At 39.9% G+C, this 27,839-nt stretch overlaps 2 protein-coding genes across 2 annotated transcripts in view; both read left to right on the top strand.

Annotated features, from left to right (window-relative positions):
• LOC111667425 (protein FAM171B-like) overlaps nt 1–8,151 on the top strand; it is a 9,791-nt gene extending 1,640 nt beyond the window's left edge. Inside the window, exons 2-8 of the mRNA XM_023423090.2 lie at nt 2,440–2,673; nt 3,245–3,337; nt 3,543–3,701; nt 4,522–4,692; nt 5,297–5,413; nt 5,832–5,955; nt 6,709–8,151. Coding sequence (XP_023278858.1) covers nt 2,440–2,673; nt 3,245–3,337; nt 3,543–3,701; nt 4,522–4,692; nt 5,297–5,413; nt 5,832–5,955; nt 6,709–7,651 — 1,841 coding nt within the window. The 3' untranslated portion in view covers nt 7,652–8,151. The remainder of the gene's footprint in view (nt 1–2,439; nt 2,674–3,244; nt 3,338–3,542; nt 3,702–4,521; nt 4,693–5,296; nt 5,414–5,831; nt 5,956–6,708) is intronic.
• Nucleotides 8,152–9,304: 1,153 nt separating this feature from the next.
• Nucleotides 9,305–12,487, top strand: LOC111667428 (uncharacterized). The gene is made up of 6 exons (XM_023423093.2): nt 9,305–9,443; nt 10,177–10,447; nt 10,533–10,661; nt 10,800–10,940; nt 11,083–11,114; nt 11,870–12,487. The coding sequence occupies exons 2-6, from the start codon at nt 10,180–10,182 to the stop codon at nt 12,155–12,157; spliced, it is 858 nt and encodes a 285-aa protein (XP_023278861.1). The 5' UTR covers nt 9,305–9,443; nt 10,177–10,179; the 3' UTR covers nt 12,158–12,487.
• The last annotated feature ends 15,352 nt before the right edge of the window (nt 12,488–27,839 follow it).

The raw sequence follows: 27,839 nt of genomic DNA, 5'->3' as shown, positions 1-27,839 counted from the left end.
ACCAGAGATAAATCCCTGTTGGACCATCTGTTTGTCCTGCCTGGTGGTCTCGCAGAAATGACCAGTCAACATGTTTTTGTTCCTTCCTCATGATTTTAATCATAGTCTCTGGTGAAATGATGATGGTGTATGGTGTATGTGCTTGATATGACAGCAAAAGCAAATGTAGGTGCTTTTAGCCACAGACATGGTGTTTTCAATAATTATAAGATGCCATTCTAATATTTACTATCTTCATTTCTGGGTCAAGAAGGTTTGTAATTTAGTTTTTGATTAGTGGAAATATGTCCCCCATAGTTTAAAAAGTCTAATGTGTACATACTGATAAAGAAAGCATTTCACCAAAGCAGAAATATTTTTTTTTCTGTTGGGCACCAGTACTATCATGTATAACAGTATTCAAGCCATATCACACACCACGGGGGATCTATTTCTCATCTCCGTCTGTGGCCTCAGACAGCCCATTTCAATATACTTCATAACCCTCTTTGTGGTGTGTTTCAGTTCGCCAAATGTGGAGATTACAGTAATCTGGCACGACACACCTCCACTTCAGATTTAGTGACCCCCTTCTGTTCTGTTTGGCCACCAAAGCAGAACACACAGAAAGAGGAGGCTGCCTCTCCCAAAACAAGCGCCCTCTTGTCCATCTGCACTGGCATACAGTTTGTCTCTCAGTGGGTTTAACTCTAACGCAGCCAAATGTAGATATTTGTTTCATGTTGTGGCTGGAAAATGGTGGCACTCCTGGCAGCTCCAGGCGTCTGTCTGCCCCTGATCAAAGGAGCGTGTTAGGGGGTAAGGATATGGAGTGATCTGGTTATCTGGCTTTGGCACTTGTTGAAATAGTGCGAAATCTGGTAGCATAAGGCATGGCTTCATGAGTGTTCAGTGGAGCTTTGGCAGATCGTTTAGCAGCAGGATTATATGCAATCAGAATAGCAGCAAACTCAACCACTACCGTCAGTGTTGAGTTGTCACCATTCGAGAGAGATGCTTATGACATTATGACTGGTGAGACTGCTGCGATAGCAGAGCTGCAGCATGTAGGTACTGAGAAAAAGTCCAAGAAGGACTTTTTTATGGGCTCATAGCACAAAATAACTATGATATACTGTATCTGCGGAGGGCTGATGATCAGCCAGCTGCTGAGATTTATGTCTCCCAAAACTCACTTTCCGGCCCAGACTCCACGGAAAGAGTACAGGACTGTGGAGAAAATTTACAGCAGGGCAGAAGGTGAAGGAAGCTACCTTAGCACTGCCCAGTGCTAGCAGAGTTTTGCAGCTGTACACAGTGCTCTTGGTGCTGAGCTTCTTTGAAGCATTGTTCAGTATTTATTATGGGAACCTTGTGCTCAGATTTTTCCAGCAGTATTTTTTTTTTTTTTTTTTGCTCTAACCTCATGCTACGCTACCTCCACAGTTCCACGGCACAATGTGTTTGGAATGCTAAACTTTACTTTAAAATTCAATTGAAACTTTTGTTGACCAGCAGAATATGATGTAAAAAATGACACCGACATATTATCACCTTGTGAAGTTGTACGGTGAACATGTTAGCACACAGTTGCCTGTAGACAGTAAAATTGCATCCAGAAAACCAAAACGATTAGCTAAAAGATGCCAAAATGCTCTGTAGAACTGAGCGGAAGTTCAGAGTTGGTGATAATTCCCTGTGAGCTTATCGCTTTGAGTGACTTCGCTGACATTACACATATTCATTTGATCCATTGGTTAAATGCAAATATTCACTAGTGCAGCTTTAATGTATTGCGTCGGTCAGGCATTGATGCTTGGTAGGATCTGCTTTTCATGACATACTGATTAGGCAAGAAGTGATGTATTAGTGAAAATCCCTTCATTGTTATGCAACACTGTCCCTCTCAGAAATTAAGTCTTGCTGTCATGAATTTACTATTGGATGTCTGTGCACAGTGTGAAAGTGGCTTATTGGGTTTGTGGATAATGTGTCACATTATCATTAGGCCCTGAATGAGATTCTCGAGGAGCTACCTGAAAACGTGTAATGATTAGGGCTCCCTCATGAGAATACCTTTATTGGAAATATGTACTGTATTAGCTGCCTGAGCTGCTGATGTAGCTTGTTATTGTCTTAAATGCTTACTTTGTTGTTCTAGTTGCCTGATTTTAGCATTTGTATGTGTGTCCTTCTCTTTAAAATCTGCTGGGATTAGCTGATTGATATCCTCGAGGGAGTCTGTAAATGAGTTTTCCTGTTGTGCTGTCAGTGAGGCCGACTAGCCCGCTAGGTTTACTGGAACTGCAGCCAACTCCAATCTGTTAAAGAACTAAAGAGCATAGCTGTAGTGTATAAAATGTTGTGGACAAAATAATAGGAATAGGAACTGTTGTATTTCTCTTTGCCTTGACCACAATCCCACTTTATCTTCACCAAATCCTTTTTTATCTCCTATAGGTTCTTCCTTTAACCTGAGGGTCCAGGTTAGAGACGTGCTGAGTCGTCAGTCCCTGAGCCAGGCAGTGGTGGATGTTTACATCAACTACACCAGGGTCAAAACCGCTCATACAGGGGAGGATGGTGGCGTTTTGCTTCATGTACCTTACCAAACTGGGCTGCCCATCACAGTAGTGGCAAACAAGGATGGTTACATTAGCACGCTGCTGCCTTGTAAAACCAGCAGAATGCCAAGTAAGATGTTTAATGTGTTCGGTTAATGAGCTTCATCAAATGCATAAACATAAGAATGGCAGTGTTGTTTTTATTAATTATTGGCAAATACAAATCGTTGTATATCTTCAGTTTATATCAACCGCACACCGTGTGGTTGTGTGTGTGTGTGTGTGTGTGTGTTTCTGTGTCAGTGAATCAGGCACAGTCTGCAGAGAGTGGCAGATAGCAGTGGGTTTTTTTTTCTGATTGGGACACTATAAATAATGTCATGTAAAAAATTGATCAGAAGAAATACTGAAATGTATATACTGAAGTCAATTTCTGCTCCATGCCGACACCTGACAGGACAGCAGCAGTGGGACCTTTCTATAGCCGACATGTGGAGTGTGTCTACATCTGTATCTGTTGCTCAGTAGTCATCTGCAGTGCTGTGATACAAAGACCTGAATCTTGAGCTATTGTTTTCGAAGTGAAAACTTACTTGACGTAATATAACATAATATCTCGCTGCCATCTAGTGGAGAAACTGCTCATTTTTAAACATGATAGTCTGCTAATTTTGCATTTTTACCCTTTCCCTTTGTTGCAGTATTTTCATCAGTGACCATGTCACTACTTAGTCTAAATCAAGGAAACATCTGGCTCTTTGAAGATTCTGTCCTGATCACTGGCAAAACATCTGGTACTGTGTTAAGTATCTCTCAGTGCTCATTCTCTCTTTGTCTCTATGATTGTTGGTACAATCATTCATTTAAAGTAACACATCATATCAGCCAAAGATAACAGTACTAAAGGGAAAATACATACAATATATTTGAATAACATTTTATAAATAGAGGCTGAATATTTTCAGCTATTACTATTACTATTTTTTCTTTTATTTATAGATGCTTCATCACAGCCTGTTGTCCACTTTCCCAAGAGCCTGCTGAATCTGACAGACAGCAGCAATGTCACCTCGGTCAAAGCCTACCTGACCATCCCCAGGCTGTCGTCAGAGGATGGCAGCCTGCTCAACACTCTGGGCATCATGAGCAGTAAATCAGGTAAGTCTGTGTGTGTGTGTGTGTGTGTGTGTGTGTGTGTTTTGTAGTATCAGTATACAGACTTCTGCTTTCAAAATATTGAATATAGTACAGTTCTAATAACAGTGAATAGTTAAAGTAGATAGATAAAATAGATTTATTTTAATAGAAAGTGAACTTAGAGCAGTTTATACTTATATACTTCCTCAAACTTTCCTCTTTTCACAATTAAAATCATTTAATTGAGCATGTGGGGATCATAGTATTCTTCAACCTGAATCTGAATCTGAATATTTTGTGTTTGGTGCCATCTGGTGGTCGTAACAATTAAAAACAGACATTGAGGTAGACACTAATTTTAAAACCTTATTATTTGATGTATTTTTCAGACTATTGTAAATGTTTTTCTTAATTCTTTTTTTATTTATTTTTTATTTTAATTTTAATTTTAATCTCAATGAGACTGCCTGATTAAATAAAGATTAGATCAAATAAAAATAAAAAAATAAATAAAATAAAATAAATTGACACCGATACAAATGATTTAGCCACAGACCGCGCTATAGTTTTCACATGGAATCTTTCTGTCTTTCTTGGCTGCAAGTGGCTGCAACAAGCTGAAGCAAAGCAAAGATGAAATCAGTGTCAGAGCTTTAGCAGGGGTCCAGTCAGCCTGTCACTAGCAGCAGTCAATACTGTCAATCAAACTACTGTGGTACCACTCAGCTGAAAGTACCTTTACATGAATTCCATGCAAGAAAAGATAAAAGTGAGTAAATTGAATTTAGCCGGAGCTCATATTATCCAGCTCCTCCTCAGCATTGTTTCATGTCTTTTCAAGGATACGTGAGTGTGGAGTTGAGCCCGGTGGCGGCTGTCAGTGTGCAGCTTTTCTCAGGAGACTCAGAGTTACACGTGAGTGGGCCCATACAGATCAGCCTCAGCATCCCTGACAGCCGTGGACTCCAGATTTCAAACGTGGTTCCAGCGTGGTTCTTTAACCAGACCACTGGTGAGTAGAAATCGTGATGATACAAAGCACAAAATCCTTCTGAATTACTGAAGTATCTGGAGAACAAGTCACTTTATGGCTTCCACTAGTAGATCGATGAAGAAGGCTCTGTTAGCAATGTGGGAGTAAAGTGGTAGAAAAATTACTTTAATGTAGGAAATCATTAACAGAACAGCAGGAAGGGGGTAATGGAATTATAGTTTTATAATATTTATAAGCAGGACTCAGACCTTTAGTCTAGTGGTTCATTTCTAATTCTTTCTGTACATCCGGCCATCAGCAGAGATTAATATTAGTATAACTAATGCTCGGTTAAAATTGTAGGGAGGTGTGACTTGACATCAATCAGATGGGGGGGGGGGGTGGAATCAAAACGCACACCTTCGGAAGAATCACTCATCATATTGTTATTAGTGTCACAAATCTGTCTCCATTAGTTTTCCTTTCTCAAACCAAGTTTTGGGTCATTTTGCATCCACAAAACAGTAAAATTAAACTTCAACTTAAAACTCCTGTATGGGAGATAGATGAGGCTAAGTCCTTCTTAAAATCATACAGTGTTTTATTGATGGCAAGAAAACTTTTTATTGTTTGTTCGACTTAGGTGGATGGATGAGGAAAGGACTAGGGAAGGTGGTGTCAGTCGATGGAAAACTCATGTGGACATTCACAGCTCCTCATCTAGGCCACTGGATTGCAGCACCTCTGTCATCTAACAGAGGCAAGTGCTCATCGTAATGATGTTAAAGTACTGTTTACAGAATACAGAGTTCTATTTCTTTTTCTCTGTTTATTTGATAGTACCATCTGTGACATATATAGCAGTAACATGGCAATGTAATCATTTAAATGTATGAAATGGAAATTAATGAATGATGAACAAAATAAGCAAATCTTTTTTTTGATGGTTGTAAATCTACTGGGTAAATAGATAGTTCTCGTTGTGGCAGTTTAATTTTTCTAACTTAAGAAGCCAAGAAACTGACCTGGAGCTGGCCTCGGTTAGTGAAAAGGAAGGAGGTTTATTAAATGTCAAACGCTTTTCGATTCAAAAAGCACATCGTTAATTTTCATCCACACTGATTTTCATTCCGTACGTGTTTCCTTTTCAAACTGACTCACTCTCACTTTTTCTTCAGGTTTCTTTGGACTTGACATTCCCATCGACTTCATCTTAAACCATTCATCTTCCCTGATGGTTCTGCTCGGAGGATTGCTTGTTGTGGTCATCTGTCTTCTGGTTGGAATATTGTGTTATCGCAGGTAACAGTCTGTCATCTCTTACTAGTCTATATAAGTGGTGATCATATTAAAAAGACTGCTGAAAGAATGTAAATGTACAATGTAAAGACACACTTACTGATTTTGTTGCACCACAAATCTTTCCATTTCTTCCCAGGTTTTTGGGCAAATCAAGTATTTTCTTCATATCTTCAATTTAGGGTTAAAATATGCTTCATCTGATGCAACTGGAGGATGTTGTTCCTATTTAGTGGTAATTATAAGTAAATAATATTTTACTGAAAATCTTTCAAGTATCAAATACTGATGTTGTGTAGGCTTGAAAAGGTAGCGCCTTGCACCCACAGTGTGATCCTTCTCTGCTGTTGACATCTGGTCCAAACACCAACCCACAACATGGATAATTACACCACATCTGTGCTGCAGTATCACCTCCTCATAGCACTGAAGCTGCAGCAGAAGGCGTGTGTTCAGGGAATTATTTCCTGCAGGAGTGATTTGAGAATGTGGTGTGACTCTGGGGTGGGGGGGTGGAGGGGGGTGTTATTATTTTATCACTATTTTTCAATTCAGTGTTCCTTTAAAAAATACTTCACTGCCAGTAAAATATCAAGCTGTTAAACATAACAAAGCATTAGTGATTTGCATAACTGAATGTGTATATAATATCTGTATTCCCACTGAATAACCCGTGTTTGCGGGATGAGATTTTATATTTGTTTCATTTTATTTGGCCTGACTCTGCTTAAAGCAAATGCTCTGTCTTGTCTGCAGACGTCCCCTCAGTGAAACCGAAGCAAAGACGATCCTACCGGTGATGAGAAAAGACCAAACGACCTCCACTTGTGACGATGAACTCTTTGAAGTATATTCAAGGGACGTGTCTCCTCCACAGAATGGGCTGAACCACTCGTTCAGAGAAAAGGGGGACAATCGACGCAATTCCTCTGTTAATTCAACGCACAGCGTAATAGCCAACCCCAGCGCTGTGGCCATTGCGCTGGAGTGCGCCGAGCTGGACCTGAACACTGAACCTAATGATGGGACTTGTGTGTTCAGAGAGCAGATGAGAGTTCCAGGATCTCTGACTGAGAATTTGTTTTTCTACAACCAGCCTGTTGCCATCCTTCACGCTCCAGCCTTCTTCCATTTGGAGGAGCAAGCGGAGCAGCAGCAGCGGAGCAAGTCGGCTACTCTGCCCCGTGCGGGGGCTTCAAACAGTGCCGCCGCCGAGCCGCTGAGCAAAGACGGCTTCGCCCAGACACTGCCGAAAGGTCCGTCTGCGACCCAGAACCAGGCGGTAGAATCCGAGGACCAGCTTGGAGTTCTAGAGGGTTCTCAGGCAGCAACCTCCACCAGCACAGCCAGGGGTCCCTTCAGCCTCCCAGAGTCAGTGTCGGTCCCGGGAACATTAAATAAAATCAGGGACAGCAGGCACTCGGTACACGCCTTAGCAGAGTTTTCCAAAATGCCCTCACCCCAGCCTCCCCGGGCCTGGTTTGTGTCACTGGAGGGCAAACCCGCAGCCGAGATCCATTACAACGTGTCAGAGCAGCAGAGGAGACGGAGACCAGTGGAGAGTCGGGACACCAGTTTAGACTCGGGGGTGGACATGAGCGAACTGAACCAGTCGTCCGGACGCAGGGCTGTAACGCTGGAGCGCAACGCTACTTTTGTCAAAAGCACGTCTGGCGGTAAACACGCAGCTCCACAGTAGAAACTCTTAATGCCCCCATGCCTACAGTTCATATCGCGTAAATATTTACATATTATAGTTTGTATGTCCCCGTTTCCGCCAACCATCAGATTCCACATACTTTACACACCAACTGCTGCACATGTAGAGAGGTGGAGCACGTTGCACAGTAGTCGTGGATGTTAAACCTTAAATGCCAAAAAATGTCTCACAACCCACCTGCTTTTTAACGACCTGTCTCATCTCTTATCTTCTGCCTCATATATATCAAATTGTTTTCAGATTTTCAAATAACATTACATTACTGATGATTTACAGCCACCGCAGCTGCCCTGTTTGTCCTGCTCCAACACGACGATGGATGGCTTACTTAAATGCCTGAATGCTAATGTTAATTCAATAATGTTATTGATTTTATACTTGTGCATGTAAAGTGTGTTTGCGCATGTTTTGGTGTATTTTGCCATGAAGTGAATTATTTAATTATATTTTAATACAAATAAATAAATGAATAAATAAAACTGACATTTCCTGTTTTAAACCCACATTTAGGCCTATTTATTTCTTCTATCTAGATACAGTAACATCATTTAACTAGAATTATAACCAGATTAGTTTCGGGTTATATGCCTGTTCATCCAGAGTTGCATAAAATATGAACTAATTGTGTGAAATTTTGTCATAATTGCTGTGTGAAGTCTTGAGTAATGGCTAAAAAGTGTTTTCTGAGGTCACCGTGACCTTGACCTTTGACCACCAAAGTCTAATCAGTTCAGTGGACATTTGTACCAAATTTAAAAAAGATTTTTCCTATTGTGAGGTTTTGTGAGGTCACCACACTGCCAGATTTGAGGAAGGTCCTTCAAGGCGTTACTGAGATATCGTGTCTGTGAGAATGGGACAGATGGACATGTCGCCGACATGGAGGAATAAAATGATATATATTAATGATCATTATCACCTGAAACAGCTGAGGAATACTTGCTCTCTGCATATTTATGTTTTCTCTGTGTATTTACTGTGGCTTGTGAAGCTACAGAAAGAAGCCCTGTCTACTCATGGCTAATGAAGAGTGATGTTCACTATTCAGGTGGTTTACTTGATGCATGTGTCTTACACCACTGCAGTTATGTAACAACCTAACAACCTTTGTTAGCAATTCCAGCATAGAGACCTGTCTAAACATGTCAAGTGGGTTCATTTAAATAACTGCCCAAAAGCCCAAATAGATAAAATCATCCAGAACTTAACACAAAGCCAAGACTAGAGAAAAGAAAAAATAGTGTAAGTGAAAAGAGATTTATTCACCAGACCATCTCACACTCGCTCAAACTCCCTAAGAAGTAGTCTACTTCCTCCACCACTGAAGATTGAGATGGAGAAAAGTTTCTCACACACGAAAAAAGCCTATACCTCAATTGTTCAGCAGAGAAATGATGGATTATTATTATTATTATTATTACTATTATAAATAGATGACACGTATTCTTTACGGACCATCAATGGCAGACCTGAATTCTTCACAGACATGCAGACGTAGACATATTTACAGTAGCCTGTAGTCTAATTGTCTGTTGTGCTGTGCTCCGGAGCTTGCTGCTGTGCTGGGGGTGTGGCCTATTTTCCTTGTGCTTGTACTGTGCCTGCCCACGTGCAACACATATACTGAAAGATAATACCAATAAGGAAGTACGTTGATTCTATACCCTCTAACCTGGCAGAGTGAAGAAGCAGGAAACAGTGATCTTTCAGGTTTCTGTCGATTAAAAGACACTTCATCTTTTTACCTGCTGTTTTGTCACACCAAGTGAAGGTAGGTCATGTTCACTTTTTACTCTGTCATAAAGAGACTCTAGTCTGTAGTCTGGCACATCTGTCATGTTGCTCAGTTTCCTTCTGATGTAACATTTGTAGGCCCATATGATATGTTGATTGTATTGCACATTCAGTACCCTGTAAACGTTGTTGATGACTTGGAAGTGTTGCTTTCAGAATTTACTCATATGGCTAAAACGTATACGCTACTGTATTAACTACTGTTTTTGTTACCTGATTGTGATTGTTCTCTTTTTTGAGCGACTGTTCTGGAAAATGAATGCTATTTATTGGGACATGAATTGTCCCCTAATGTGTCTGTGTCCGTAAACATATGAAAACAGGTAAAAACTTTTTGATGGTGTGATGAAATGGGGGAAGAGATGAATGACTAACTAACTACTAGAAATAGTAATAACAATATGCAACAGCAAGACCAAACCAAGCTGCTACGATCTCCTGCTATCACAATTTTATTTTTAATATTGGACGGTGAAAAAAACAAACTACATCATTAAAAAAAAAAAAATGTACGCACAGTGCGTACAGGATTATGACTGCTGGTGCTGCTGGTCTGAGTATACCGGTTTTTCAACAACAAAGGTGGCAACCCATGGGTGAATGTTTTTCAGTTAATCATATTACAGGAGGGAACCAAAAAATCCTCATTAGACATGTTCTGTCACACTGTCTTTCTGTTAACATGTCGAATATTGTCCGTCTGTTTCCAGGCCATGGACATGCTGAAGTCGAGGCAGAGCCAGCTGTGCATGTGGCTTTCAGATGACCCTGACTACATACTTGAGCAGTGTGAGGATATGTTGTCCATGAAAGAATTCCGAGACATACAAAAGCAAAGCAGTGATCTCGAGAAGATGAGACTGCTCTTGAAAATAACAATTGAAAAGGGAAGAGACACCTGCCAGAGCTTCTCTGACATTCTGAGGCAGCATCAAGCACATTACCAGCAACTGCAACAGCTCTTCAGCTCTAACGCTCAAGGTAAAGACTAGTCTGTAAAAGACTGAAGTCTGAAAGGCAGCGCCACACACGTTCTGATATATATATATATTTTTTATCTTTCCAGGGTCACAGGCTCCAACAGTAGAAGCTGATAGTAGCAGTGTTGTAAGCACCAGAGAAATAACAAATATTACGGGAAAGTCCCTCTCATTGAAGATTGAAACAGTGAGTGGTACAGGAAGTAGTCCATCCGGTAAGCATGAATAGTTCTCAGGTATTCCCTGTAGAATGAAATCATAAATGAAAGTTGTAAAATATATTGAACAAAAATATAAATGAAACACTTTTGTTTTTACTCCTACTTTTGATATATGTTTTTTTTCTTGTTCAGGGAATATTGTTGGACAGGGAACCCGAGCAGGTTACAGTGCACGTGGAGGCAGTGTAATATGTGCTGATAAAATATCCGGTGTCACTATTGACGGTGACATCGATTTGTCAGTATCGGTGAAACCATCACAAGTGCGTGCAGGTAACATTTTGCCAACTTCTTACTCGTGATCTGTTAGATATTTGTGCAGTATAATAATGTGAGTGTCACCTTCTGTCAGTGTCTCATTCCTGAATCAAAGCATTTAACAGTAAAAGACTGACTGACTCTGATTTCTTCTCAGATGCAGTAGAAAAGACACCACCTTCCTCTCAGGTAAAGCACATACACACACATTAGTGGTAGAAACTCTTCAACAGTAAGATCCTAATTGAGAGATTAGTTTGGTTTAGTGTGATTTTTATAATTAACCAGGAGCTGTAGTTTAAAGTCAGGCTGAATCCCTGGTTCCAGTCTTTAAGCTAAGCTAAGCTAACTGTCGCCTGGTTCTGCTGTTATATTTACTGGACAGAAATGGGAGTTGTATAATTCCTCTCACTTAACACAGGCATGAGTGTGAGGAAAAGGAAGCACCAATCAACCACTGAGTAAACAGGGAAACTCCCCAACCTACCAACATACCTTTAAACTGCCTGTTGACATAAAAGAATTGTGAATTGGGAGGTTCAGAATGACAGGTTAACTGTCAGAATGCATGGGAAAGAAAGCCATGGAACTTCAATCCTCTGACCGAAGCTTTATTTTCACATTTCCCAAAAGAACTGTATTTGTAAACATGAAAGAGGAACATACATGAATCAGAACTTCTGCCGAATGCAAAGTTGAAAAAAAATGAATGAATGTCAGTAAACTCTTTAAACAACCTTGGAGTGACCAGGTGAACTCAGTCAGGTAAATCAGGGGTTGTAAGGGTGAAAACAAGAGTCAGTCAGTGAGAAGGAAAGGAAAGCGAGGTAAGGGAAATTGAAGTGAGGTGGGTGAAGAAAGGAAAGAGGGGAAAATAAAACAAGGAAAAACAAATTCATTCATTTAGGTTTAACATGTTTAACAAAACCCGTCATCTTTCACAGGCCCCTGCTGCGAAAATGATCAAGAAGCACAAGGTGGAACTCATTGACTGCCTGAGTGCGGATCACTCCTTCATTCTGCAGCACGTTCAAGCCAGAGATATTGTCACGGACAGAGAGTATAATCATCTGAGGCATATCTCTCAGCCAAGAGAAGTTGTCACCAAACTGATCGATATAGTTATGGGCAAAGATCAAAAATCCATTGAAGATTTTATTGACCTTCTCAAAGAATCTGATATTCTTTGCACATATCCACAGCTCGAAGAAATTACAAGAAATTGGTGCTGAGGAATGTTGAATTCAAGTTTTTGCAAATCAGTGTGAAAAAGTGAAAGATAATATCTGATGGTGTATGTTTTATAAGTTATATTTGAACTTACAGATTGGTATTTGTAAATGTTGATAATAATTGAATGATACCACACATTGTGAAGTTCAAAAGCTGGTTGCTGCATGTAACCTACCAAACCACTAGAGGTCACAATTGAGCCAGTTTTGTTTTTCAAGTTTTGAGTCTGCCATGGTAACAATGAAATTTACAATGCATTGTTGGAGCCTGTATACTAAAAATGTATTATTCTTCATAATAAAAAAATGCTACAACCAGCTAAATCAGTATGATTCAACTTTCAAGCAGTTTTATTCACAGGCATTTGACTCTTGACTCTCACTCTGGAGACAGAAACATGTGAATGATAAAATACAGAGTGCCCACACACGAGACAGTTTATGCAGGCGCTCGCCCAAAAGAGTCCAATAATCCTGTCATCGTTTTACATCTTGGTGCCGTTCTCCTTCAAATGTTAATAAAAACCTGTAAATGAGACATGGCTGGCAAATGAGTTAGCATCACCTTTAATCAGTCCCAGATCAGGGTGTGTAGGGTTTACCCCAGCCAGAGTATTCAACCTCCACACACAGCGTGCAGACAGAGACAAGATCACATCCAGCTGCCTCTGCTGCGTTGGTACAAAGGAATAACTTTGGAGTGTCTCTCTGCCCCTGGACAGAGGCCTCGGTTACCTGGCTCAGGCCCAGTGAACTCTGGATGTGGGGAGTCAGAGTGCAGAAGCAAAGTGGCTGGAGAATCCGTTTGGAATGGAAACAGTCTGACGCACTTGGTAGATCATAAAACACCAGCAGGATTAGCACTGGTCTACAGGGGACAGTGAATGACAAACACACTCCAACACCTAATGGGAACTGGGCGCTTGCCTCACTACCATATATATTTCTCCAGCATTTTTATGGACCTTACCTCTTGAATACTTGGCATGTGTGTTTTTTTGTTTGTTAGTTTTCCTTTTTTTTCCTTTTTTGTAAACAGTATAGGTGAGACTTGAATTGATAAAGTTTAGTTTTGACTTTAGTTTTGTTAGAACAATCCCAAATAGAGCAAATACAAACTTAGAGGCAGAGCATGTGCAACTCTATGTTCCACTTCTGGACAGTGTGTAGGAGTAGTCTGACACTTCCCACAGTTGTCTGTAAGATGAATTGCCTTGGGATTTTTTTCTCCATTAAGTTTGGTTGTTGAAGTTTGCTGTAGCATGAACAATACAAGTGGAGTTTTTCCAGACTCTCCTCTTCTCCCAGGACGGAGAATATCATCGCATGGATTTCATGATGACAACCAGCTGATTAGCTGGAAATAATTACTTTAAATTTCAAATGACATTCAGACAATGTTGGTTACTGCATGTTACTGATTTCCTTTGAAGCAAAGCCTTGCTAACTAACATTAGTTAAAACACAGGGAACAGTAACCCATCATTGCACACTGTCACGCTGACATTTCTTGTTGACTAAGGCCTGATGCTCATGGAATATGATGGCACCAAACATCAGACTACACTTGCATGCTCTATTGTTCTAGTTTTCTCCTTCCGTCCCAAGACGGGGGACATTTTTCACATGCCACTGCACTGCCAAGGTTTCGAAACGTGAACCCCCACCAGGCCAGACGGCGAATGCAACCCGGCGGTGAAAAGGGGGTATCTGTTACACAGCTCAACAGTATTTGTTTTAACAGCAGGCTATTAGCAGGCATGCTTGTCCTGTGAATTTTACAAGGGTTTCCAGTCATGTCACAAATCCTCCTCTGTAATGAAGATAAAGGGGTTTGGATTTTCATTTCATTCAGATTGCGGAGTGTCAAGATTGAAAATGTCAGAGATAATATGTCAGTGTTGTGTTTACAGCTTGTTGTGACCAAAAAGATTCATTATTGTGGGTGTACTGTAACCACTACAAAACCATCCTCAACCCCAGGCTTAACCACAAACCACAAAAAGATTAATACAAAGACACACAGACATACACATTGTGTATCGAAAGATGTTACATCGTAAAATCAGTGCAACATTTGCAGCAAATCATATTTTTAGCATTTTTTGCGTTTGCATTATATTTAGCAGGACAACTGAGACTCATTCTCACAGTTTGATCAAAAACGGAAACTCCACATTTCCAAACACTGATCTGTTTGAGTTTATTGTTGCAGCAACCTGCTGTGGTCCTGACTCATTGTCACAGCATGTCAGCATATCACCACTCTAACTTTTGATTTAATCTTGTCTGTTGCTAAAGAATATAGTAAAAAAAAATGTATTGATATTGAAATAAACCAACTTCCATATTCTGCCTGTGACACTCAGGTCCAAACTAATTGTTTGGACCTGAAGATGCCAAGCTTTAAAAGTTCTGTGGGTACTGTAGTTTTATTACTCATACAGGAGTTAATAGTGCTAATATAGGGACTATTCTGAGCTGCGGAGTACTACATATTTGGTGTGGTTGAACAATAGTCACGATCTATTGTACAGTGACCTTAGCCGCCTCTGCTCACTGAGCACGTTAGTAAAGTATACAATAAATAAATAATTAAAACAATAAAAAAATATAATAATAATAATAATAGTATATAAATCGCCATCCTTATGCTTATAGAAGTTTCTTGCCTTCCTGCAGATTAAATAGTGCAACTTCATTCAGATTATTGTGACACATTCCCCCTTTCCCCTGCGTGCACACCAGTCCCCTTGTCGACCCAGAATAGCACCGCTTGGCGTAAATGGGTTCAGAAATAGCCTCGAGTTGAAAAGAGGTAGACATGGATACCCTGAGAGATTGTTCAGTCTCAGGTGTCATCTCACTTCCTACATTTTGTTTGTGTCACACATAGATACAGTATGTACCTATGGAAGTGCCAGGCATGTTCAGCATCTTGAGAGTTGACTTGGGTTCACACTATTACACCACATTTTGAGGGGATTAATGTCCATAAATCCTATAGCAGTTGTTAATCAGCTCATACTATGATGTGTAATCTTTGTTCTATGTATTTGTAGGCGAGCACCACATTTTATTTTTGAACGAGGTCTGCACGGTGGTGCAGTGGTTAGAAATGTCGCCTCACAGCAAGAAGTTTCCGGGTTCGAGTCCTGGAGCGGACGTGGGATCTTTCTGTGTGGAGTTTGCATGTTCTCCCCGTGCCTGTGTCGGTTCTCTCCAGGTACTCCGGCTTCCTCCCACAGTCCACAGACATGCAAATGGGGACTAGGCTAGTTGAATACTCTAAACTTGACCATAGGTGTGGCTGTGAGTGTGAATGGTTGTCTGTCTCTATGTGTTTGCCCTGCGATGGACTGGCGACCTGTCCAGGGTGTACCCCGCCTCTCGCCCGAAAAGATGCTGGGATAGGCTCCAGCCCCCCTGCGACCCTACTAAAGGATAAGCGGAAGAAAATGGATGGATGGATTTTGAACATGTTGCAGGTAAAAAAAATAAGTCAAGACAAATGGAGACACAGGTGGTAGATGCATGATTTCTATATGTCGAAATGATCCTATAGGATATAATATTTTGTATATAAAGTGGTTTCTAACTCATTACTTCTGTTTGTCTCTCAGTAAAGAATGAGCTGAAACTGCTGTGAATGATTGAGTGATTTACATATATGCAATAGACTATGCAGTGCACTTTTTATGGTGTATTTTGGGGAAAAATTAAGTTATGAAGAGTTAATGAAGGAAAAGATAAGTTTTTTTTTTCGTTAAATACTTTGTGCTGCAGTTGGCTTAGTTCATAAGGGTTGGGGTTGAAGATGCTGGTGTTTCCAAGACAGTTTGTAAGTCTACAGTATATGTGCAGGAAATCAGAAGTCTCACTTGGCCAAGCACAAATTTAGGAAGCAAGGTAACTCACAGTAACTTATAAAGAAAAAATCCCATAGAGAAACAAGCAAACTCACCATATTCAAACGCTACAAAATGGAAAAAAAACAAACTTCACAGTTGCAAGAAGATACTCTGTCTTTGTCATCAAGTAAATGTGGAGATATTTCACTTAATGACAGAAAACAAACTGAAAGTCAGGGGATCACCAAAGTGGTTTGGATTCATATGCATTGATGCCTAGACATCTGTTCCAAATTTCATAGCAGTCCATTGCTGCAGTATTTCAGTCTGAACCAAAGTGGTGGATTGACTGAGCAGGCGACACTGCTATCCAAGACAGTCACTGCTAGCATGGCTAAAACCTTGTACAACATGACAGAACATCTATTTCAATTAAATGATTATGTAACCGCACAACCCTAAACTTCCATTAGTGCTGATTTAAACATCTAAATTTCCAAAGACAAAGGGATTCTGATTGTTATTCTGTGAACAATAGAAAATGGGGGACATGTGCTCCGCAGACTGGGTGGATCAAAGATGGCTGTTGATAGTTTTAAAGCCCCAAAAACTGCAAAATTGATTTATGATGGTTGATTTGCTGTTTCAGCCTTTTATAGCTGACTGAATTACATACAAACATTCGTCCTTGCATGGATAGAATGCCAATGTACCTTATAAAGTTTAGCTGAAACAGTTTTCATTATTTATTTGGTTTGGGGTGCAAATGCAGAGCAGCTGTTTCTCATGCTGTTCTGGGTCCAATGTATGTCACAAGAACTGCTTGGTGAGGATACTGGGTTTCACTCTGTCTGTGGTCTGTTGTGGTTAAATGCTTCACAGACCTTCGGTTATGTGAGATTAGCTTTGAAGATGATGATGTTTCATTTACTTGTTTTTCATGTTCCACTTCATTTCAGTCACAGATTTGACAGATGGTTGCTTATTCTGTGTTTGTGTGTATCTGTGCTTGTTTGAAAGTTCGACACAGATTCAAGATTTTACTTTAAATTAAAATACATAATTCTCTTTCCCCTCAGGCGTTTAAGCATCTTTTGGTTTTTCAGCCTGCAACATCTCTGTTTTTGGTTCACTCTCACGGCTGTTATAGCATTGTTTTTGGACACAGCAGGCAGCTTCTCCTACTGAAAATGTCATAGGCTAACACACTATATGTCCAGCACCAAACAGTAGACAAAGTTTGGGACTAACAACTAACAGTGAATCACACATTTCCCTCAAAAGTTAGTGGAGACCAAAACCAGAGCTAAAAAGAGAATGAATATTATATTCAACACATCCTCTGAGCAGCGTTGCATCTTCAGATTGGACACTACATGGTCGTTATCGGAAGGTGGCGAGATGGTCCGGGGCTAATTGGTTAGCATGGTAACTTCAGTAGAAGAAAAGACGTGATAGAGACAAGAGTCTACATTGGTGTTGCTTTCCACTGTTGGAGGCGAAGGAATGAACTTTGACGCAGAACTCACAATATTTCTTCTAGACCGGTATGTAAACAGCTGTTAATGCTGATGCTGGCTATGTAGCAATAGAAAAAAATACAATTAGCTCCTTTAAAAGGTGATAATATTTCAGTGCTTTGTTCACAGCTTGTTTCTGCTACATTTTCATGAGCTAATATCCCTGTTTTGCAGGAAATTATTCTATTATTCTATTAAGTCCCCCACTTGGTTGAAAAAAAAAGATCTAGCCTACGTACTGTGATAGAGGTGAATCTCAAGTCATGGGAAATGGTACCTATGTGTGGACATCATGAGCTGAGTTTGAAAACAGCCCAAAGCATTTTGTAAAAGATATGACAGCAGTTAATGAGTGAAAACATAATCGGTCAAGCCAAGGACACACAAGTTTGTTTTACTAGGTTTTCTCACTACAAAGGTCTCTCATCTGTTCGGTAATACAAGTGCATCATCAATTGCCTTTCAACCAAGGCCAGCGGTGCTTCAGCTGTACAAATAAAAGGAAGCAGGCTCCATGCTGCCGTAATGTGTTTGAGTTGCGATGTTTGTGGTCTGACACCTGTATGGAGTGAGATAAGGGTCAGAAAAGCAGAGCTCATGGTTTAATCATATGAACTCTGCTCTGGTTCCTGGATGTGAACTCTTGTGAACAACATCTGCCTGCTTCATGACTTTTCTTTTTAATAATACAAGGAAATGATATAGCACCAATGATGAAAGCTTAAATAAAATTGCTTGAACATTAAACAGCCTTTTGAGGGCGAGCCAGCTCTTGGTTTATCGGCAAAACAATAAGCAGACAGGCAGCGTTTGACTTTGAAAATAATGAAATAAATCATTCCTCCTAGCTACGGCGATAGGGCTGAATTGTAAATTGGTGGCTGCACACAGATGATTGTGTGTACGTGCAGCTGTGGGTCAAAATGGGATAATGTGAGACTGAGGCAAAGTTTCAAATGTCAGTTCAATTGAGCCATATAATGTTGTTAGGGGTTACACTGAGAGGTCAGGGAGATGAGGCTATCTATAGCAGTATGGCCATGTGGAAGATATGATAAGAGTAAATCCTTTGGTAACCTCACTTTACCCTTTTGTACATTAGAGTGTTGCCTCTTTGAAGTACTGTAAGAGGGCCCTGCGAGACATGCGTGTTTTTAAATAGCTATAATTTCAATCAGTGGAACATGTGCATGCTTGTTTCCTGCCTTTTAGATCATTCTCTCTCTTTCTCTGATAAACCATGAGGTACTGTGCGCAGGTTCTGATGACTCATGCTGTCCTGTAGGTCTCCAGCCACTAAAACACTATGTTAAACGATCCCAGCTTGTGAACCTCACAATTATTTATGTTGTATTCTTAATTTCCTGAACTGACTTATCCTTACAAATATTTGAAGGCATTTTCCCTTTGAAGACATGAAATGTGTGTAATTGTGTGCATACCTGAGAGAGAGAGGCAGGAAAGGCAAATAAGCATATATGACTGCAAAACTGTTATTACACAAATAGCAGTAGATGAATATTTAGTTTTTCAGTTACAAGACACATTTACCCTGGTTCCCATCTGAGAATTTTAATAGTGAGTATACTGACAGATACGCAGCCTAGGCCAACAGGATGTCAGCTTTTCAATAGCTGCATCCCCCGAGCAGTCCTCATTGGGAACATAGTCATAGCCAAGATATAAAATACACAGTGACATTTGTAAGTAGAAAATGGTTTTTAAAAAATGTGGGACAACTACTACTCTGGAGAAATAGTTTGGAAAATGTGGTATTTCACATTTTCCGCACAGTTTTATTACAGGTAATAATTTGATTTAGCACCTGTTCTCGTGGACTCTTTCTGCTGCTCTGCCCATTAGTGCGTGTCGTCAGTTTTGGTAACTGTGTTTGCTCTGCTGAGCAAGTCCAATTTTACTGCGTTGTCGGGATGTTGACCCCTGCTGCTTTTATTCTTATTTCAGTTATTCTCTCAGAAATATGCCGGAAAGACTCCTGACCCGCTAACATCCACTATAAGAAATACACAGAAGCAAAAGATGCGATATTAGCCAACATACTGCAGCAGTCTCTCTAGGCAATCGCAATTAAAACATATCAACTGACTGACATTCAAATATAGAATAATGGTAATATACGTGTGTGTGTGCGTGTGTGTGTGTGTGTGTGGCCTAGTTATTACTCATGTTACGGGGACCTAAATCTGTTCATACAGTCACATTATGAGGATCAGTCTTCCTTATGGGGACAAATAGCAAGTCCCCATAACGTAAATCTTTAAATTTTAAGATGAAGACATGTTTTAAGGTTAGAGCAAGACTCCAGGAAATGAATGTAAGTCAATGTAATAATATGGCAATTTTCACATTACAATAAAATGTGCAAAAAGTTAAGGTGTGTGAATACTTTCAGAAGACACAGTATATACAAATTTAGGCAGAAAAAGAAAACCAATTTACAGGTTATTTGGTTTTATTTGAATCAAATTGCTAATTGCAAAATTGAGGCACATTGCCACATGTCAGAAGAACTGCATGCAGCCTTCAATGTGGTATTTAATATTTGATTCAACTAACATACTTGAAAATGACACGGCTGTCTGAAGAAAAAGCAGAGGCCTCATCTTGAATCAAGAGCATAAGCAGAAAAAGTAAAGTCCATTTGACTTACAGGGATGGAGACAGTAACGTTATTTGACATGATCCCTTTAGGAAGCTGAATCTGGTGGATGAAAGTTAGGTAAAAAAAAAAAAGAAGAAGTGTGTACTTTGTAATATTCCACTTCCCAAACATTTAGTTCCCCAAAGACAAGAGGTGATGTGAGCTTTTGGCCTGGCTGCACTGCTCATTTCACAATCTGACTCCCCTCTCCTGTCTGGTATCATCACTGAAACACTTGGTGTAGAAATGGTTGCTCTTATGTAACTTTAATGTTAGCCAATGGCCCATGGTCATAAAGCGTGTCAGCCTCCCAGTGATCTCATTCAGTCCTACCCAGGGTCAGAGTGACCGTCGGGCATACCGGTGGGCCAGTTGCCCATCACAAAAAGCCATAAAGCTTTTACCATCCCTGTGTGTCTGTTCAGCGCTGCTCCAGGTAAGTCCAGGGCTGAATCTCTTTCCCAGTCTGACCCTGGTCCTACCAGCCTTCAACTCAATGCAAAATTAATACAGTCTCCCAGTATCTGCCCTGTTTTGCAAAAGAACAACTTGGGGTGAAATTACAGCCCCTTTCATTTGGAAAATACACAGTAACAGCAATAGGTGAGCCATTAAATAGCCACTGATGTGCTGACTACACAGTAGTAATTTTGCAACCTCAGATTTTCTTCTCTCACCTCTGTCTCTGTCACCTCCCCCCCTCCCCCCTGTCCCCTCCCTGTGACATTGCCATCTCCCGGACTGAACTGTACCACTGTTATCTCTAGGCAGCAGGGGGTTGTTTGAGAGAGGGGGGGGGGGAGAGAGACACGATCCGAGTATGAGCAAACCTCAAGTTGAGCATTTTTACTGCCCTTTGGCTCTTTTTGTTTCCCTGCCAAAGCCAATTTTCTTTTGGAATAGCCACAACTGTCTTGCAGGAGCCCCTGTGGATCTGGGACATAATGCAGCAATCAGCACGATGAAGAGATATTTAGCTTTGTCACAAAAGACTGTCTGAATTAAACAAAGCAGAAAATACCAGAGCTGAAGCCTTGTTTTATCCCTTGTGTACATGTCTGTCACATGTTTCACTTAATCTGCCATTCACATTCATTATCAACACAAATGCCATTTGCAGACTTAAGCTTCTAATAAATGACTCAGTTGGGATATTATAATTCCTGCATTTGTGTCATCTGTCTTCCAGATTTCAAATTTTGGCTGTCAAGAATCCACTAATGGTGATTTTAAGACAATTTTACATCATTTGTTCTGACCTGAGGCCTCTCACAGTGTGCAGCAGCTACTGCAGCACAGTGGCTCACAGACAGTTTTTGTTGACAGTTGTTTTTTTTCATCAAAACTGTTGATATAGTTCAGGAAATCTGCATCACACCTTCTGTGGAAGAACTGTGTAGTGATTGTACCTGGAAGTCACAATGATGTTGTAAATTAAAGGTCCCATATTTGACACTTTCCTTGTATTTTATTTGAAGTTTTGATTTCAATACGAAGATATATTTATGGTTTTAAGAACCAAAAACCATCTGAATGTAGTTTCACATCTCCTCTCTCAGGCTTCTCTCTGGAGCTCGAGTAACAACAGGTCAGTGAGCCAATCAGAAGAGAGGAAGCTCTGAGCTCTGAGGCTGACTGAGTGATTGAATGAAAATATAGCAGGTTTCAGGTAAACACTCAGAGAAACCAAATCCTGCAAGGTCCACCTGGAGCCACCGGGCGGGGCTTGGGGTGTGGCTGAGAACGGTGACTGCTTTGTTGTGACATCACAACATTGCAGAAGTCCTGACGGCTCGTTTTAAAGCTCATTTTCTAAATACAGGCAGTGTATTTTCTGTTCTGTTTTTTTGATACTTTCACAGTATTACTATAGAACCTAAACCTGCTTTATAACTTTATAACACATGGAAATCTCACTTTATACAATATGGGACCCTTAACTTACTGTAATATTTCAGTGTTGCCCTGTGAACTACCGGTGCCACCATTCAGAAAATGACTTTAGGAGATCATGACATAGACACATGGCGTTGTGGGATATCTACAGGTTCAGAGCAAACTGTGATGTCCAAGAGCGTTAGGGTTCATCTGCCATTTAGGTTATCAACAAAATGAGCCACATCATAAAAACAGAACTTGATAACTTGTCATTCATTGTTAAAAGCTATAGGCTTTCTTTGCATGGAGCTCTTTTTTAAAAATGTTTCCCAAATTTGAAAAAAAAAAACAAAAAAAAAACTTGTAAAGCAGTAAATGTAAAAATCAAGTCAAAGGAATTTGCTCAATGGATCACACAGGAGATGAGGCAAGAGTGCAAAGTCATAGTATTTGCTTGAAAGCCAGAGGTCACACAGGATGTCAATCAGTGTAGCAAACAATGCAGATGAGGAGCAGGCAAGAAGTCATCCATGAGGAGCACTCAACTACACCCTGGAACAGCTGGACCCATTGACTAACTGGTAGTGCAAATACAACCTTGCAACTGAAAGGGGGAGGACTAGGTTATATATACACAGAAGACTAATTGGCTGATGAAACACAGGTGACACGGAAAACTGGCAGGAAGAACAAAGGCAGGAAGTAAAACAACATTCAACACATATGAAACAGGAAATAACCACAAAGAGTCCAGGCAGGACGTCACAGTAAAAGTCTCTATGTGCAAATAGTTAAAAGATGCTACAGACCAGTGACAAAGTAAAGGATAAACCTGAAGAATGAGTGGAGGAACAGGATGACAATGCTCCCATCCATAGGACACGAGGGATCACTGAATGGTTCGAGGAGTAAGAAAATGATGTGAATCATATGCTGTGGCCTTCACAGTCATGTATGTTTAAGTTATCCACATTACAAAATGCAAACATTTGTGATTGACCAAAACCAAAGGTTCAAATGTCCTTTGATTATCGTTATTATCTATCTATCTATCTATCTATCTATCTATCTATCTATCTATCTATCTATCTATCTATCTATCTATCTATCTATCTATATATATATAAATAAATATATAATATAATATATATGTATATATATACACACATTGGGTGTATGGCAGTGGTTTTGCAGTTCTCTCTCTCTCTCTCTCTCTCTCTCTCTCTCTCTCTCTCACTGGTTTTGAACAAGGGTAAATTCAAATCGCCTGAGTACTTTCTGGACTCTTTGCTTTTCCAACCGCTCATCAGCATTGGATAATTATTAGTATTGATGGCCATTGTCATGTAGAAATGTGTGGACACACACTGTAGCTGCAGCAGTTCTGCGAGGTAGCGTCATACACATGTGAGATGGTGCAAGAGATCCCTCAACTCATTCCAGCATGTTATGCTATCACAGGTTAAGTTGACTGTTCATGGCACAAGCCAAAACTACCCTCAGGTAAGAGCTAATGGGATAAAGTCAGGACAGCAGATCTCCTCAATTCTGACAAAACTTTTATGTCCCTAGTAAGCATTTAAGTTTTATTTTTATAAAGTAAGGGGGCTGTAGGTGCTGCAGATGGATGTGTTTATTTGCATTCAGCTCTGACAATCTAGTTGAGCCTTAACTGATAGCTTAATTTCACTTACCTGTGAGTGGTAACTTCAAAAATCCAAATGTAAATTTGTATGGGACCCCTATGTAAAAAGACCTCTCTAACATTAATGAGCAGTATTACAATGGAATACCACATCAATACAACATTACTCATTAGAAACTCTCAGCGGGACAAATACATTCATTCCTCCAGTGAACTGAGAGCTGCTTTGGATTGTTGTGTTTTTGTGGTTTACATACTTTCATCGGACTGAGTCTTTGTTTTGTTTTTTTCATGACTGTGTTTTGCTCCACATGTAAAACAGCTTCCATTGTTCATAATCATTGTGAAATATGGCATTCATATCTCCCCTCACGCAAACAGTTACCCTCCTTAATGCGAAGCGGCACCCTTTGTTCTTAATACTGTGCAGGCCACTCCGAGTCTGTAGTGTGTAATATGCCCCCCCCCCCAAAAAAAAAAAAAAAAAAAAAAACCAAAGGCCTCACAGGAAGCAGCATGACAAAGGTTCAAGCAACACATGTGAGCAGGTCATCAGTCGTCCTGGAGTCCACCTGTGCTTCGGGCTGTCGAGGTTCCAGGCGCTGACATTTACTTTCATTCTGTTTATTTGTTTTCCATTTTTAGAAAATGGTTGAGAATGCTTATGTGTCTAAAATCTGATATACTCAGCAATCATAATACTTATGTTCATTTGTATGATGTTGTGTAAAAAAGGGCTATCCTTGCTCTACAATAACAAGGCATGAGAGAAGGTATTTAAGAAAAAAGGAACTGATGTACTTCTCATGACCTTAATGGTTTGTCATGTTCCATCCATCAGCATATGAAATATTTATGGTATATCCTTATATGGCTGGGTTTTTTTCTACTTGTAATGCATACTTTTTTTTCCTTCTGTGGGAATTTTCCGGGATAACATCTGGCTTTCATTTCATGGAGCTTTAAAGACATGACCTGCTTCCCTTCTCTGTGCACATAGATGAAGGGCAAATTCTCAAGTGAAAAATCAAATTGTTGAAAGATGGAACCATCTTGTTGCAATGCAGTGGTGTGGGAATAAGCTATAGGTCCAACAGTCACCACAACGTTGTGTATTTTTACATTCACACAGGAAATGTCTTGTAATATTTGGACAAACGTTCAGTCATTGTTCAGTTTCAGGTGTTTGTGCAGCGCACACTGTGCTTAAAGAAACTGAGATTTTGGGGAAATACATATATTCATCTTCGTGCAGAGCACGGGATGAAAGAGCTTAGCTAACCAGTTAACCACTTAACCAAATGAGTGACACAAGGGGAAACAGCTTGTATGGCTCTGTCCAAAAGTAACAAATTCTGACCACCAGCACCTCCAAGGCCTCACAAACACATCTACACATTATGTTGTGTTAAAGTGTAAAACTATTCATATATATATATATATATATATATATATATATATATATATATAGTAATGTGTCAGAGTATATCGAGGTAGTAACTAGTTAATGCTGACTGGCTAAGAGACAGCCAGTGTTAGTTAGCGAACTCTTCAACCATTTTAATTTGTGTTGGAAGAAAATGACATTATTTTACCAGTGATAGTTTCTTTAATTCATTTCATGACAATATTGAGTTCTAATTTGAATATATGATTTAGTAAAATACTATTTGCCTAAAGTTTAATTAGATTTTAAATGCTTTTAGGACTTCAAGTTTGGGATTGAATTGTTAACTTTAAGACTGATAAGGATGTGCTGTCCAGCAGTATTAGGCCAATCTGATTATTTTATATTCAATGTAATTGAAAAGAAACCCATGTAAGTCATTTCTCACCCTGTTTGACTCTGAGTATCTCTTGCCTTGCCAATCAGTCAGCAGACAGTCAGAACCACTAACTTCCTTCCTCCATCGACTCCTTCCCTTTCTTCAGCTGTTGCTGTCTGCGACATACATCCACAGTGTGGTTTTGATTAGCCATCTTCAAAGTGAAAACATGCTGAAGCTCAGTCTGGTGAGCTGACACTGTCTTGCTCGCATCCCCACACAAAAAAGAAAAAAACAAAGTTAGACCATTTCCTTCATTTTATCTCTGTTTCCTGTGTTCACAAAAGTAAAGAGTGTGGGTCTTCAGTGGCCCCCAAACCCATTTCCCATTTTAAGTCTGTCTCTCTCTCTATCACACACACACACACACACACACACACACACACACACACACACACACACACATGCACGCACACAGGCACATACACACACACTCTCTAACTCGAGGAGAGGACAAAAACAGAGCAGGAAGGACTTTAACTTCCACACTTTCTATTTCTATTGTTCTGTCTAGTTTTGTCTTTTGGCTGGTTAGGGACAAGCGTGGTTATTCATAATGCAAGCTGCACCCTGAGCACTCACGGCGCCTTCGTCTGCTCTATTCTTGAGGATAAGCAGAAGGAGCAGACACGCTCAAATGGGTTAGCAAGAATTAGGAAAGATTGGTTTTTATAATTGATACTATGAATACCTGGAGAAATTTCAATTTAAATGATTTTTTGGGGCTCGATGCTTAAGTGAGATTGTAGAATTTAAAGTGTTCTACCAGTGCGAGTCTAAACATAACGTTTAATAATCCTGTAATATCCTGCAAGATTGGATATTTTGGCAGAAAGGTTTTTTGCGTGCACAGCAGATCAGTGGAAACGTGTTTCCTTCATTAAACCAGCCAACCATGGCCACAGTATCTGTCTTTTCAGTCATGTTTCCCCGCAGGACTGAAAAGTTATATTTTAGGTTTTCCTGTCTCTATTCCCGAAATATTCCCATTTAACATCTGTGTGTTTGGATCGAAAATGAATGCACCTGTTGGTGTCCAGCTTGAATCTGAGGAAGCTGCAGATATTAACAGAGCGCAATAACAAGTATAACGAGAGAGACAGTTTCCGAAAACTTTGGAACGAGCTTCCTCTGGGAAAATGGTTGTCTATTTTTGACGACTGGTGTCATCAAAACATAATGAAATCAGAACTGGCTGAATGAGAGAAGTGCAAGTTTGGTTTTGTGAGACAAATGCAGATGGACAAATGGAAGCTGCAGCAGCAGCAGCAGCAGCAGCAGTATGTCTGATAAATGCAGACATTATGTTCTATTTCATTTCTTCATTTTAGCCTGGACAATAATTGTTTTGCTAGAAGTCAGTTATTAAAGGTTATTACTTTGCTCCTAAACTAAAATGTCATTATTCATCTTTATAATTATTATTCTGTTTGCTGTCACCTGTACACATAAGTTTTTCTAAATATTTAGACTACATTTTAATATGTATCCAGCACTATTTTATTCAAATGACTGGTATTCTTATTTTGCCCAGTTAATATAGTTTATTATTTAAAACATAATTTCTGTGTATTTCTTCATGCAGTGTCAGTCATGAGTCAAACAATGTGCTGCAACGCTGCTTGACTAAAAATGGACACATTGATTATGTGAGATGTAAAAATTGGTTGGTGGCTCAACAAACCAGTAACAGCTGCAAAGAAAGCTGTAATACTTTTTGACACGTGTCTTAAATCACACATCCAGAGGTCACTGCTGCATGAGAATTGTGATGAGCCAAGTGCAGACATCTGGGGGCCTCACAGCTCTGAGGTCAGAGGTCACCGAGTCTACAGCCCAGCTCAAAGCTAAAGAAAGGTAAAGGCTTTCTCAAGTACACAAAGAAAATAAAAAATAGTAAAACAAAAATACAAAAAAAAGTTGAAAAGCTGATGTTTTGATAAAAGGTGATGTACTGGACGGCAGCGGCGCATTTAGAATGTCTTGCCTGGAAATAGAAACTTTGGCTAGATTAAATGTCAGGGTGTCAACAATGAGCAACCACGTGCAATTTCATGACGATCTGTAGTACCGGACCTGTAGGTGTAAAAGACCGATCTACCAAACAACATTGCCATCCTTAGACCCCAGTAAAATAGTGAAAATGGCAACTCATAAAACATTTCCATAAAAACAGGGTTTAATGAGGCCTTTAAGTAAAACACCATCATCAGACTTTGACAGCTGAGGGTTTCTGACGGTGAAGATTTTGGGGTTGCTAAGAAAAGAAACCTGAGTTTAAATGACAGAAATTCAAAAAA

Source organism: Seriola lalandi, unplaced genomic scaffold (genome assembly GCF_002814215.2).
Source record: "Seriola lalandi dorsalis isolate HSWRI2012SDOR001 ecotype SW California unplaced genomic scaffold, Sedor1 jcf7180002054689, whole genome shotgun sequence".
Classification (NCBI taxonomy): domain Eukaryota; kingdom Metazoa; phylum Chordata; class Actinopteri; order Carangiformes; family Carangidae; genus Seriola; species Seriola lalandi.
Note: the sequence above shows the minus strand (reverse complement) of the source record. Positions and strands in the feature narration are given on the sequence as shown.